General features: G+C 50.0%; 1 protein-coding gene across 1 annotated transcript; it reads left to right on the top strand.

The window, feature by feature from the left end:
• Positions 1-13,120: 13,120 nt before the first annotated feature.
• LOC311202145 (olfactory receptor 14C36-like) lies at positions 13,121-14,047 on the top strand (the record flags this gene model as incomplete). Its single annotated transcript, XM_084276691.1, has 1 exon — positions 13,121-14,047. One exon carries the CDS (start codon positions 13,121-13,123, stop codon positions 14,045-14,047), a length of 927 nt encoding a protein of 308 aa, XP_084132817.1.
• Between the last annotated feature and the right edge of the window lie 879 nt (positions 14,048-14,926).

Here is a 14,926-nt window from a genome sequence, read left to right as displayed (position 1 = left end):
TTTAGGGTCAGGAACAGACAGACAGGCACTCAAGGGTTTCTCCTCACTGCTGGTTTGGCTGCCATGGAGAAGACTCAGCATGAAACACTGGAACTCTGGGTGCAGAGTCTGTGCTGGGTGGCAGAAACCAGGGGGTGGGTGTGGGAAAGTGTCAGGGAGGTCCCAAATCCCCACTGCCAGGGCATTTCTGAGAGCAGCACCTACTCCCTCACTGACAGTGTTTCTGCTGCCTGGAGCTGTCCCTGCAGATCTTTCTTTTTGCCCATCTCACCTCCTGCTCTGTGCTCACAGACCTCATCCCACCTGCCCTGCGCTCAGCTCTGCTCTGCAGACTCCTCCTGGCATCAGGGCACTGCCCCAGGGAACCTCTGTGTGTGCAGGGCTCAGCCCAGGCTCCAACATCTTCATGAGAATCAAGTTTTCACTGCATATTCTCAAGGGGAGAAATAAGTTCTCATCTACCACACTCAGCACAGCCCACAGGAGAGGAAAAGTCAAAGCAACGACTCTGCCTTTGGAGAAATAGTCTCTTTGCAAGTTCTCAAGGATCAGCTCTGTCTGGGAGCAAAGCTGACCCATGCAGCACTTTTTTACAGCAGAAGGACCCTACATTGTCCTTCCCTGGGTCACTGCTTCAACCCAGAGGTGTTGTCTATATCCCTGTGGAAAGCCCAGCAGGCAGGCTGAGTGCTGACCCTGGCAGCAGCAGAGTCCCTGCCCCAGCACACTGACCCAGGGTCACAAGGACCCTGCTCACAAGGATAGCTATGGGCACCCCTCAACCATGCCCAGGAGAAGAGAGCTGTCCTGCCCTGTCCCTTTGATGGGGCACAAGGGCATCCCTTCCAGGCAGCACCTTCTGGTCCTATAGAGAACCTGTCCTCCTGACAGACCCCACATGCTGTCCCATGTCCCAGCTTTAGGAGATCCCTCCAGGAACAGAACCTGCATTGCCCTGCACCCACAGACATACCAGGGACATACTAAAAGGTAGAGTGCTGAGGGTATTTCTCCTCCAGTGAGCTCTCAGCATCTCTCAGCTCTCTCAACCTCTCAGGTCTCCCCTTGATGCCTACAGGCAGTGTCCCCAGCCCTGTGTGCTTGGCAGAGGAGCTACTCTGTGGCATTGCTGTCCCTTATCATTGCTGTAATGTTTCATCAGCTCCCACTGTCCCAGGAGTCCAGCCCAGCTACAGCAGAGGAGCAGGTGAAGGCGTCACGTACTCCTCGGCTCCTCTGAATTATTCCTGAAGCTCCAGGGAACCAACTTGGAAAGACACTGAAGTCCTCCCTGCCCTCTGCTCTCTAGTCTGGGGAGAAATCCTTCTGTCCAGCAGAGTCCTTTCTCCTGATCAAACACGAGCTGGGCAGAAGAATCACTTTTTCTTGTGTCCACATGAGCAGGACCCCCAGACAGGGACAGGAAGGGGACTCTTTCCCCTTGGGAAGCGTAAAACAAATGACAAGTGACTGGAGGCACCTCATCCTTGCTTTGCAGCCCTGGGGCTGAAAGGGGATGCAGCTTGGGCACAGGGCTGCCTCAAACCAAGGGAACCTGGGATTCCTCTTGCCCCAGTTCCAGTGGGCACAAAAGAGGCACCTGCTTCCTGGGAGCTGCTGGTCCCAGCTCTCATAGGAATTAATGGGGGGGAGGCCAAGAAGGAGGTGTTCAAACACCAACACCCAGTGAAACCTGAGGGGCCAGAGGTGCTCCAGGAGACGTGCAGGGAGATCCAAGGTCAAGGAATCACAGAACGTCAGGAGTTGGAAGGCACCTCAAAAGGTCATCTAGTCCAACCCCCCTGCCAGAGCAGGATCACCTGGACTAAACCACACAGGAACACATCCAGGTGGGTGTGAATGTCTCCAGAGGAGGAGACTCCACAACCTCTCTGGGCAGTCTGTCCCAGGGCTCTGGCACCCTCACAGTGAAAGAGTTTCTCCTTCCATTCACATGGAACTTCCTCTGCTCCAGCTTTTACCCATTGACCTGAATAAGGCCACCCCTCAGTCTCCTCTTCTCCAAGCTAACGAGGCCCAGCTCCCTCAGCTCAGAGGAACTGGCCAGCATTGCCCCTCTGCAGAAAGAGGCCCAGCTCAGAGGAAACTGGGACAGGCTCCTGGAATGGCTGCATGTGAAACGTGGCCAGGCAGGATCCAAGGATTCCCACAGGGAGGCACATGCCAGGGGGTGGCCTGTCACTGGGAAGCTTGCCCCACCTGGCTCTGGGCCTGTGAACAATGCTGCCTGCGGCTAGAGCGGCACCCCATGGAAGAGACCCCCCTGCAGCTGAGAGAGAAAAAGACCCTTTGGGAGGCCTGGTAAAGCGACTCCATTGGAGCCCTTGGGAAGGCGGAGGGGAAACAATAGTATTAGTGGGAGTGGAAATCATTCCTGGCCTAGTCCCAGCCGAGGCATTTCCAGGAGCAGCAGGAGAACATCCAGGGCAAGCCCTGACCAATTGGTTTCGCTTTCTGCCAACCCCCAGTCTGCTCAGTCAGCCCAGGGCAGTCATGTCACTGCTGCCAAGGGGCAGGAGTGGGACAAGGAAGGAGGAGTGAGGAGGGGATTTCACAGCCCGTGTTACCCCCAAGCTAATGGGATAGTGGGGGGAACTGATGGGCTTTTGAAAGGGTTTCTAAAAGCTCACAAGCCACACTGGGCAGAACGACTCTGGGATGCAGTTCCCCAAGTCAATGATTGCTGGGGAATAATTGGATGTCCCGACTCAATGCCTTTTGTCCCAACCCCCAGCTTTAATCCCCAAGCCCCACACTCCCAGCACCCCAGAAAAGCCATTTTCTCTCCTGGTCAGCCAGTCTTGGTAGAAATGCCGACCATTGGGACCGTTCCCCTCGTACTGGCTGAGCCCCTCAACAAATACGCTTGGAAAGCAAAAGATGCCCATGGGAAGGAACACAAAGTCAATACAAGGTGGATTATTCCATCCTTCTAATAACAATCTATGACCAGTTCCTCAATACAAACTGAGTCTGGGGTTTTTTCTTTTCTTTTCCAGATGGAATCTCTGACACCTGCTTGAAGGAATAGATGAAGCTGTTAATTGTCTGTATAGTTTAGTTAATAACTGCTTTGTTAATATTTATAGGACGTTTAGCAGACTATCACAAACATTGTTTTGATTGACCATTCTCACCAACTTCAATATCTGGGGAAACTTTTGTGCCCCCCTCTTCAGCCTGGGGTGGCAAAATGGATTTATAACTTTAGGCCAGCAGGTGCCCAATGCTTTTAACCTGACAAATTGTTGGGGATGTGGGAGCCCTTCAGGATTTAAAGTCTGGCCAATATCCCCAAAATGGCTCCTGAGTGATCTAAGTGACATAACCATTGGTCATGATTCATTCTATTGGAATGAGGAAACAAAACCATGGAAAACCCCAGTTCCAGAAAAGGGGGAATATGTCTGAATCGGAATGATGACAATGGAGGGTTTGTGGGTCACAGTGTGTGTGATTGGACCTTCAGGTGTGGAAAAACTTGTATCTTCCATGGGTGTCAACCCATTAATTATGCAACTTATAATCACTCTTCCTGTCAGAGGTGACATGTTATGGTGCATGTTGAGCAACACCACGGATGAGCAAAACTCATCCATCAACAGCTAAGTTCTGCATGGGTCAATGAAATTGGTCATAAGAAATGATTTGATAGCTTTTGATCTAATACGAATCTTATGGGAGTTGAGATACTGAGGGAATCCAACCTTTTGGCTTGTGGCAGAACCTGGTTGGCATAACCAACCAGGAAGTTACCATTCAGTGTAACTTTAGCAGTTGGGTAGGAGCACGGAGAAGCAATCTTTGGATTAATGGAATAATTTCAAATAATAGAATTAAGCATCCTTTGGGCTTAAAAAGCACCATTTATTTTGAAACTCCCTGTAGTTCTGATTTAAGACTCAAAGGGAATGGACCATTTGGCTTTAAATGTCATTACTGGATTGGTGGCCACCATGCTCATCGAAAATGACCAAATAACTGGAGCAGAACATGTTATGTAGGTTATATACACCCCTTCTTTTTGTTGTTGTTGTGTCCAGACCAAAGTGGAAACAGTTTGGGAATTAAGGTCCATGGCGACCTCAGTCGGTATCGAGGGTCCCTTGGTGTTTCTATAGCAGGTCATTGCAAAGTGTCTGGGTCAACCAGGACCAAGAGATGCTGGATTAGGAAAGGATGGAAGTGAACTATGTTATTACAGCCTAGAGAAACTAGGAGGAAAAAGAGAACAACTAACACAGCTACTAAACACACACCAGTCCTCATGTGAGTTACATGGCCAGCTCTGAGGATGAGCAGTTTATTACTGCTTAGAAATATCGTGTCCACACAGCATCCTTGAGCTCCTGGTTCCTCATGCTGTAGATGAAAGGGGTTGACAGCTGGTGGAAACACCTGGTAAAGAAATGCCATTACCAGGTGCAGAAGGTAGGCAAACACATCATTTTGAGGATAGTGCTGTGCTGCAAGAAGTCACTGGGACTAAGCGTGGATGAGCTGGTGGCTTTGTGCTTGGGGGAACAGCTGATGAGGACAGAGAGACAGCAGTACAGGCAGGGACATCGTGGGGTGGGAATGAGATTGGAAAGCGTGTTGCATCCCTGCAGCCTAAAGGAAACATGCACAGCTGTGAGGCAGTGTGGCACGGGCTGTGGTGCAGATGGCCAAGGGTGCCATTCAGGCTACAAGTGACTGATAGGTCTTTTCCCCTTTGGCTGTGGCTGATGTCCCTGCCACAGAGGCCTCAGGGAAGACACATTGTCCTCATGGCCATGGAGCATGGCTGACTCCTTGCACCCCCCCCCGGGGGAGGCCACCATGTGTCATACCCCTGTCCTTCCCTTGGTGTCACACTGCCCACATCCCAAGGAAGAGCCCTGAGACACAGGTGAGGGTCAGGATCTCCCTGCCCAGGGGCTGGGGGTCAGCACTTGGCATTTCTGCTTCATCAGACCAAGCCAGGGTGTCCTCAGCATCAGAGCTGCCTGTGCTTTGCCTGGGTTTGTCCTCATGGCCTCCAGTTGTCTGCTCTAACGAGCCCATGGGGAGGCTTTGTCAGGAATGGCTCCCAGTGGGGCCTGTTAGTGCTTCAAGGCACTTTGGGCATTACTCCTGACTTGAACTTCTTGAGAAGTTTCTTCAGTGTCCTCTTGGTATCTGAGTTCTGTTGACTCACCAGAGACACCTTGGGGCTCATTAACGTCCAGAAAGCCCTTAAAGGAATGGCTCTTCATGTAATTTTCTTTCTAAAATTAAGTCTTGTATAAGTAATTGGAGAGGTTTTAATTGGGTGATGAAACAGTCACAGTAATTTCACAATGGAGGAGTTTTTCATAGAAAAAAAAGTGTCTGTCATTTTTCAGTCCATGGAAGATGTCTTAGCAGCATTCTACAAGGGATGTTTGTCCAGAGATCTCGTAGAGGGTTCTGGACAGGATGGGAAATCAGTCCCTTGAGATTCAACCCTGCATGGAGAACCTTGCTCTTCCCCAAGACCAGCAGTTCCCTTACTGGCCTCCTGGGACTCCCAACACCTTTCCTCACATCATCTATGTTCACAGGCACAGACAGATTTCTCTGACAACAAACAGCAGTTCAACATGATCCAGTTTAATAACCATGAAATCTCTCTCCTCAGCTGCCTGCTATGGCCAAGCAGCGTGTGAAGGGGGTCAGCTTTCAGAGGAGATTCTCTCCCAGAACAGTTTCAATCAGATACATAGAAACGTCACTTATCAACACACTGAACCACTGACAGAACAGTTCACTAGACTTGTGTTTTCCAACTCTCTGAAGCTCAAAGTTTATCATCATCTGAATGACCAAAGAGCGAGTGGAGGTGGAAACCTTTGAGCAAAGTGAAGTGCACACATCAGGGTAGTCTGGAGAAGGTGTCCTTGGGCATGGCTGTATCACCAGGAGAGGTGGAAACACCTCAGTGATGAGGGAGATGAAGAGACAGACTGGGGGTAATGCAGGTTCAGGGGAAGGTGAGTATGACACTTCCTGGAAATTCCCAAGTTGTGAAGTGATTCAAGGAGTCAAGTGATTCAGCTGATGAAGATGCTTGTAAAGTGTTTATAAAAAGAAATTAAAAAAAGAAAAGGAAAACTTTTGGCTGTTTGCAGACAGACATGATGCAAAGAGAGCACAGCTCGTCATTCTGTAGTGTCAGGGTCACACAAGGCCTGGAGATACTGCATGAGGAATGGGATGACTGTGGCCCATGTTATTACAGCTTAGACAAACCAGAACGAACAAGGCCCACGCCTTTTGAAATACCAACAGGGATGGTGACTGCACCACTTCCCTGGGCAGCCTGTTCCAATACTTGACTACCCTTTCAGGAAAGAAATTCATCCTGCTATGAGAAATAAATCTCCCCTGGAACAACTTGAAACCATTTCCTCTCATCTCAACTCTGTTCACCACAACTCTTTGGGCCCGGCCTTCAGCCAGTTTCTAACCCAGCACAGAGTATACCCATCGAACCCATTAGATGCTAATTTCTCCAGCAGGATGTCTTGGGAGAGAGTGATGAAGGATTTTCTGAAGTCCAGGTAGAACACATCCACAGCCTTCCCCTCATCCACTAAGCAGGTCACCTTGTCATGGAAGGAGATCAGCTTCCTCAAGCACATACTAAACCCATGCTAACCGGGCCTGATCAGCTGAGTGTGCTGCATGTGCTGCATGCTGGTACTCAAGATGATTAGTTCCATCCCCTTCCCCAGCACTGAGGTCAGGCTGACAGGCCTGTAGTTCCCTGGGTCCTCCTTCTGTCCCTTCTTGCAGACGGGTGTCACATGTGCCAGTTTCCAGTCAGGTGGAACCACCCCGGTCAGCCAGGACTGCTGGTAAATAAGGGAAAGTGGCTTGGGGAGCACTTCTGCCAGCTCCCTCAGTGCCCTCGACTGTATCCCATCTGGACTCATTGACTTGTGCAGATCTAAGCGGGGTCTTACTTCCTGTCCCCATCTTTTTACTCCGGGGTCTGGGGATCAGGAAACAACTGGTCTTATTACTAAAGACTGAGGCAAAAAAGGCATGAAGTTCCTCAGCCTTTTCTTCATTCTCCATCTCAGTGGTTCCCCCCGGATCCAATAAAGGTGGGAGATTCTCCCTGTCCCTCGTTTTGTTATTAATATATTTATAGAATTTATAACAAAAGGATTACCAGGGAGCATCTCCCACCTTTAATGTAGGTCGCAAACAAAACCTGCAAGGGCTGAAAAAGCTTCCTGGCCAGAAACCTCCCAAGGTAGCCCACTAGCAGCCGAAGTAACCATGGGGCTCAGGGCTTTCTTAGCCTAGGAAGCTGTGCTAAGAGTGTCTGATGTCATTTTGTGTCTCTTCTACTGTCCTCCTTCAAAAATTCTAATCATGTATCAATAGCTCCCAAATCAATCTGTGAAGGCTGAAAGATGTTCCTGGGCTGAAAGCTCCCCAGGTAGCCCACACAGACCCCCAGGAACCTTGGGGGAAAGGTCATTCTTAGCCAAGGGAATGGTCCTATAATAGCAGACCATTTTCTGGCTCTACCAGTATCCACATTCAAAACGTTAAGCATCCAGGAATAGCTCTCAAACAAAAGGCTTGAGAGCTGAAATAATTTGGGACTCCCAAATGTCCCCTGGCAGGGGGATCAGCCCCGGTAATTTCGGGGCTCAGAGCTTCTGTAGCTGAGGGAATGGTCTGCAGAGTGCCTGGTGTCATTTTTGGGCTCTACAAGAATCCAACTTCAAAAATGCCAAACGTCCAGTTAGAGCCCCCAAACAAAAGGGGTGAGGGCTGAAAGATATTTCTGGCCTGAAACCCCCCCAGGTAGTAGACTTGCAGTGCAACAAACCTTGAGGCTCAGGGCATTCCTAGCCAAGGCAATGGTCCTAAGTGTGCCTGATATCAGCTTTCAATCTACCAGCAACAACCTCTAAAACTGCTAAACCTCCAGCAACAGGTCTCAAACAAAAGAAGTGAGGGCTTGAAGATATTCCTGGCTTGAAACCTCCACAGGTATCCCACTAGCAGCCCCTGTATACCATTGGGCTCAGGGCATTTCTTGCAAGGAACTGGTCCAAACTCTATCAGAGATAATATTCCCGATCTAAAAGCATCCAAATTTGAAACTGGTAAATGTCCAGTAATAACTCTAAACCAAATGTGTGAGGGCTGAAAACATTCCTGGCTTGAAACCTACCCAGATGGGACACTAGCAGCCCTGTTAACATTTCAGCTCAAGGCTTTCATGGTCAAGGGTATCATCCTAACAGTGCCTGACATCATTTTCAGGCTCTACCAGCATCCATCTTCGAAACCTCTAATCATCCAGCAACAGCTCCCAAAGAACAGTGCGAGAGCTTAAAGATGTTACTGCCCTGAAACCTGCTCCAGGTGTCGACTAGCAGCCCCAGCAACCGTTAGGATCAGGGCATTCCTAGGGGGGGAATGGTTCTAACAGTGCCTGATGTTTTTTTTCAGGCTCCACCAGTGTTCATATTTTAAACTTCTACATGTCCAGCAATTGTTCCTAAAGAAAAGGGGTGAGGGCTGAAAGAGGTTCCTGGCTTGAAAGCTCCCTTGTTAGCACTCTAGCAGCCCCAGTAATATTAGGGCTCAGATTTCTCCTTACAAAGGTAATGTCCTAACAATGCTTGATGTTATTTTTGGGCTCTCCAAGCATCCAACTTTGAAACTTCTAAACGTCCAACATTAGCTCCCAAATGAAAAGGGGCAAAGGCCAAAGATGATCCTGGTCTGAAACCTCCATAGGTCACCCACTAGCAGCAAGAGTAACATTAAGGCTCAGCACATTCCTAGCCAAGGCAACGACCCTACTGGTGCCTGACATCACTGCATGGCTCTGCAGTCCTCCACTTTTTAAATTGCTAAACTGCACAAATAGCTCCAAAACAAGAGGTGCAAGGGCTGAAAGAAGTTCCTGGCCTGAAACCTCCCCATGTAGACTACAAACAGGACCACTGACCTTGTGGCTCAGGGCTTTCATAGCCAAGGGAAGAGGCCTTAAACGTGCCTGAAGTAATTTTCAGGCTCTACCAGCTTCCACATTCAAAACTGTTAAATGTAGAGCAATAGGTCTCAAGCAAAAGTTGTGTGGGCTGAAAAAGGTTCTTGGCATTAAACCTCCCCAGGATGCGTACTGGGAGAACCAGTAACCTTGGGGTTCAAGGCTTTCCATTCCAATGGAATGGTCCTAACACTGCCAGACATCATTTTCTGGCTCTATCAGCATCAAGTTTCAAAATGCTAAATATCCAGCAATAGCACCCAAACAAAAGTTGTGAGGGATGAAGGATCCTACTGGTCTGAAACCTCCCCAGGATGCACACTCTGAGAACCACTAACCTTGGGGCTCAGGGCTTTCCTAGCCAAGGGAACAGTCGTAACAGTGCCTGACGTCATTTTCCAGCTCTACCAGTACCAACTGTCAAAAGTGCTAAACACCCAGCAACAGCTCCCAAACTAAAGGTACAAAGGCTGAAAAATGTTCCTGACCTCATACCTCCCATAGGAGCACACGAGCACCCAGTAACTATGGGACTCAGAGCACTCCTTTTAAGGGAACAGTCTTTACAGTGCCTGACATCACTTTCTGACTCTACCTGCGTTCTACTTCAACAATGCTAAACACCCAGCAATAGCTCCCAAAAAAAAGGTGTGAGATCTGAAAGATGTTCCTGGCCTGAAACCTCCTCAGGTAGCGCAGTAGCAGCATGAGTAATCTTGAAGCTCAGGCTTTTCCTTTCCACAGGAACAGTCCTAACAGTGCCTGACGTCACTTTCAGGTTATATCAGCATCCAGCTTCAAAAATTATAAACCTCCCACAAGAGTTTCAAACAAACCTTGTAAGGGCTGAAAGATGTTATTGGCCTGAAACCTCCCAGGGTAGCCCACCAGCAGACCAGGTTACCCTTGGGATCAGGGCATTCCTAGCCACAGGAATGGTCCTAAATTTGACTGACATCTAATTCCGACTCTACCAGGGTCAAACTTAGAGACTGCTAAATGTCCAGCAATAGCTCCCAAACTAAAAGAGAAAGGGCCTAAAGAGGTTCCTGGGCTGAAACCTCCCACATTATTCCATAAAACATCACAAATATAAACAAGTACTAAATACAAAAAAACCCAATCATCCTCGGGTAGGCATCAGAGCATGTGAGGCTGAGGATCTGGGGGATTTCACAGCAGAACTGGTCACCAGCATTGCCATGGCAGAGGGGGAGGGAACATGTCTTGGTTGTGAGCAGCACAGCATGGAGAAACCCACTGCAGCTCCCCTGTGCCTGCCAAGGGCAGGAGGAGGAAGTGGGGAATGAAGCTGCCATGGGACATTCTCTGCCTCTTTGCAGGAAGCCCTGTGCAAGGAGAACAAGGCAGTTGGAACTTGGGGCACCCTTCACTGAGCAAAACATTCTCATTGGAGACACATGGACTGTCTCTCCCTGTTCTATTAGACGTTTGAAAGATCCCTTTTGGGAGGTGAATTTCCTGCTGGCTGAGTGTGCCACTGATTTTATGGGGCCCTGATGTGAGCTCTCCTGGTGTCAGTTTGTCCTTGCAGCAGAAGGTCTATCTTTTTTGACATCTAGGATCATTTCTGGATTGTGGTTTCCACTTGCACCAACTGCAGAGCAGAGCTTTGTAGATTTGTTTTTCCTGATTTTCTCCCTGTGAAACACCAAGAAATGCCCAAATGCTCACCTAAAGCCCTTCCTTTCATAGGGGGAAAGGGATCCTTCCCTGCCTGTCCCAGGCCTGGGTGTCCTGTCTCATGGGGACAGAAGGAAAGGTGATTCTCTTGCCCAGCTCTGGTTTGATCAGGAGAAATTACTCTGATGGACAGAAGGATTTCTCCCCAGCTCAGGGAGGGAACGTAAAAGATGAGAACAAAGAAATATTCCCATGAGGCCTGAGGTACCAGGAGGGAGCCTAGAAGAACTGGTCTTCTCCTGCTGAGCTGGGACAGGCTCCTGGGATGGAGGGAGCTCATGGCAACCCGGCAGCACTGCAGAGAGACAGCTCTGCCCAGGAGCAGCTCCTCTGCCAAGCACACAGGGCTGGGGACACTGCCTGTAGGCACCAAGGGGAGACCTGTGAGGCTGAGAGAGCTGATGGATGCTGAGAGCTCACTGGAGGAGAAATCTCCACAGCCTCTCCCTGGTATGTCTGTGGGTGCAGGGCAATGCAGGTTCTGGTCTTGGAGGAATCTCCTAAAGCTGGGACATGGGACAGTGTGTGGGGTCTGTCAGGAGGACAGGTTCTCTATAGGACAAGAAAGTGCTGCATGGAAGGGATGCCCTTCTGCCCCATCAGAGGGACAGGGCAGGACAGCTGTCTTCTCCTGGGCATGGCTGAGAGGTTCCCAGGGCTGTCCTTGCAAGCAGGGTCCCTGCACACCGAGGTCTCTGTGCTGGGGCTGGAACTCTGCTGCTGCCAGGGTCAGCACTCAGCCTGCCTGCTGGGCTTTCCACAGGGATATAGACAGCACCTCTGGGTTGAAGCAGTGACCCAGAGTAGGGCAACGTAAGGTCCTTCTGCTGTAAGAAAGTGCTGCATGGGTCAGCTTTGCTCCCAGCCAGAGCTGATCCTTGAGAAATGCCAAAGAGAATATTTCTCCAAAGGCAGAGTCTTTGCTTTGACTTTTCCTCTCCTGTGGGCTGTGCTGAGTGTGGTAGATGAGAACTTATTCCTCCCCTTGAGAATATGCAGTGAAAACTTGATTCTCATGAAGATGTTGGAGCCTGGGCTGAGCCCTGCACACACAGAGGTTCCCTGGGGCAGTGCCCTGATGTCAGGAGGGGTCTGCAGAGCAGAGCTGAGCGCATGGCAGGTGGGATGAGGTCTGTGAGCACAGAGCAGGAGGTGAGATGGGCAAAGATCTGCAGGGACAGCTGCAGTTAGCAGAGACACTGTCAGGGAGGGAGGAGCTGCTCCCAGAAATGCCCTGGCAGTGGGGATTTGGGACCTCCCTGACACTTCCCGACACCCACCCCCTGGTTTCTGCCACCCAGCACAGACTCTGCACCCAGAGTTCCAGGGTTTCAGGCTGAGTTTTCTCATTGGCAGCCCAAGCAGCAGTGAGGAGAAACTCCTGAGTGCCTGTCTGTCTGTTCCTGACCCTAAAGCTTTTGCTGCAGCATTTCCTGCTGTATCCCCTCCTGTCCTTGCTGCCTTTGTCCCACCATTACCTGGGGCTCTGAGCACGTCCATTGGTGGGGCTGGCACTGAGCTGACCCTCACTTCAGGACCCCCATCTGTAGGACTGAGGTTGTCCAGGCAGCTCCTGCTGGGCTGCAGCTGCCTCCCACAATGGCACCGCTCTCCCAGGGACTCTTGTGCCCCAGAGAGGAGCCCCATGCAGGAGACATCTCGGCACAGAGGCCGTGGCAATGCCACTCATCACCTGTGTGTGGGCAGCTGCACTGAGCCCTGTGTGTCCCTGGCTGGGAGCGGGGAGCTGAGATCCTCCTTGGGCAGGATGAGACCGCAGGAGGGCTTTGGAGCTCTGCCCTGTGAGACTGGATTCCTCAGCTCTCTGTGGGGTCCAGTTTCTTCTGCGGGGAACATCAGGGTGTGATCACAGAGCATCCAGCACAGGGCAGCTGAGAGCAGGGCTGGTGGACAGAGCAGCTCTCCCCACTCTGCACTCAGGGGAAGGTTTCACTGGCACTGCAGCAGCAATGTCAGGGAGTCTTGACAGAAGAAACACTCCTCAGGTACAGGCAGGAGAAAACCAAAGCTCCAAAGCTCTGCTCTGCCCTCAGGTCAGATTGGAGTGACAGTGCTGAAAAGCTCATTGCTATCCACAGGGGATTTAGTCTGAAATCAGGCCATCCTTCTATTTACTGACTGCTGCCAGGCAGGACTGAGTTCTCATGAGCCCACAGCCAACCCTCCTCCCAGCAGTGGCACTCTCAAGCCAGCACAAAGCAGACATCCCAAAAGGGACCTGACAAAAGTCTTCCTGAATACAGAGACTCAGTGTGAATTGGAAACTGTTTCCCTCGGAGAAGATTTCCCTAACTTCTCACTGTGCCTTTTCCACATTGGACAGGTCTCCGCACTTGAGAGCAGCAGATGTCCAACAGCAGCAGCTCCATCAACCAGTTCCTCCTCCTGGCCTTTGCAGACACTCAGGAGCTGCAGCTCCTGCACTTTTGCCTCTTCCTGGGCATCTACCTGGCTGCTCTCCTGGGCAATGGCCTCATCATCATCACCATAGCCTGTGACCACCACCTCCACACCCCCATGTACTTCTTTCTCCTCAACCTCTCTATTACTGACCTTGCCTATATCTCCACTACTGTTCCCAAGTCCATGGACAATTCCTTGTGGGACACCAAGGCCATTTCCTACACAGGATGTGTGGCTCAAATCTTTTTCTTTGTATTTTTGCTCTCAACAGAGGACTTTCTTCTCACTGTCATGGCCTATGACCGCTACGTTGCCATCTGCCACCCCCTGCACTACGAGACCCTCCTGGGCAGCAGAGCTTGTGTCCACATGGCAGCAGCTGCCTGGGGCAGTGGGTTTCTCCATGCTGTGCTGCACACAGCCAATACATTTTCTCTCCCTCTATGCAAGGGCAATGTCATTGACCAGTTCTTCTGTGAAATCCCCCCGATCCTCAAGCTCTCCTGCTCAGACACCTACCTCAGGGAGATTGCAGTCATTGTGGTCAGTGCCTGTTTTGCTTTTGGGTGTTTTGTGTTCATTGTGGTGTCCTATGTGCAGATCTTCAGGGCTGTGCTGAGGATCCCCTCGCAGCAGGGGCGGCACAAAGCCTTTTCCACCTGCCTCCCTCACCTGGCTGTGTTCTCCCTGTTTGTCTGCACTTCCATGTTTGCCTACCTGAAGCCCCCCTCCATCTCCTCCCTATTTCTGGACCTGGTAGCAGCATTTCTTTACTGTGTTTTTCCACCAGCAGTGAACCCCCTCATCTACAGCATGAGGAACCAGGAGCTAAAGGATGCTGTGTGGAAACTAATGACTGGATGTTTCTAAGCAGCAATAATCTGCTCATGTTCTTCTGCATATCACTGACCATGTAAGTCACGTTAGGACCAGTTTCTATTTAGTAGGGGTTTTAGTTCCTGGTTCTTTGTTTCCCTCTAGTTTATTTAAACTGGAATATGATGATCCACATTCATCCCATTACTAATCTCCTGGTCTTGTGTCACCCAGACACTGTTTAATGATGAGCTGTGCTCTCTTTGATTCACGTCTGCCTGGAAATGTGCGTGATTTTTTTTTACATTTTCTCTAGACATTTATTAAATATTTATTATTAAACATTTTTATCAACTGAATCACTTAACTACTTGTCTGAAATGGCAATGCTTTCCCACCATGACAGAACGGGAATTTCCTGGAAGTGTAACATAGAATCATAGAATATTTTAGAGAGTCCACCCACAGCCTAACCCTGCTAGTCCACCACGAGACCATGTCCCCAAGCACAACATCTACACACTTCTTAAATACTTCCACAATGGTGACTCAACCACTTCCCTGGGCAGCCTTTTCCAATACCTGAATAGCCTTTTAGTAAAGAAATTCTTCCTGATATCTAACCTAAATCCTACCTGGTACAACTTCAAGCTATTCCTTGTTGTCCTATCACTTGTTATCTGAGATAAGAGGCCAACCTCCACATCTCTATATGCTCTTTGCAGGTAGTTGTAGAGAGCGATAAGGTCTCCCTCAGCCTCCTTAAGACTAAAAATCCCCAGTTCCCTCAGCTGATCCTCATAGGACTTGTGCTGCAAACCTTTCACTGTCTACTCTGCCCTTCTCTGGACACACTCCAGCATCTCAACATCCTTCGTGTAGTGAGGTGCCGCGACGAGAGGGAAGAATGCAGCCAATCAACATGATTGATAA

Source organism: Gallinula chloropus, assembly GCF_964237585.1.
Source record: "Gallinula chloropus genome assembly, chromosome: 29".
NCBI classification, from domain to species: Eukaryota; Metazoa; Chordata; class Aves; order Gruiformes; family Rallidae; genus Gallinula; species Gallinula chloropus.
This window is presented reverse-complemented; position numbering and strand designations above follow the sequence as displayed.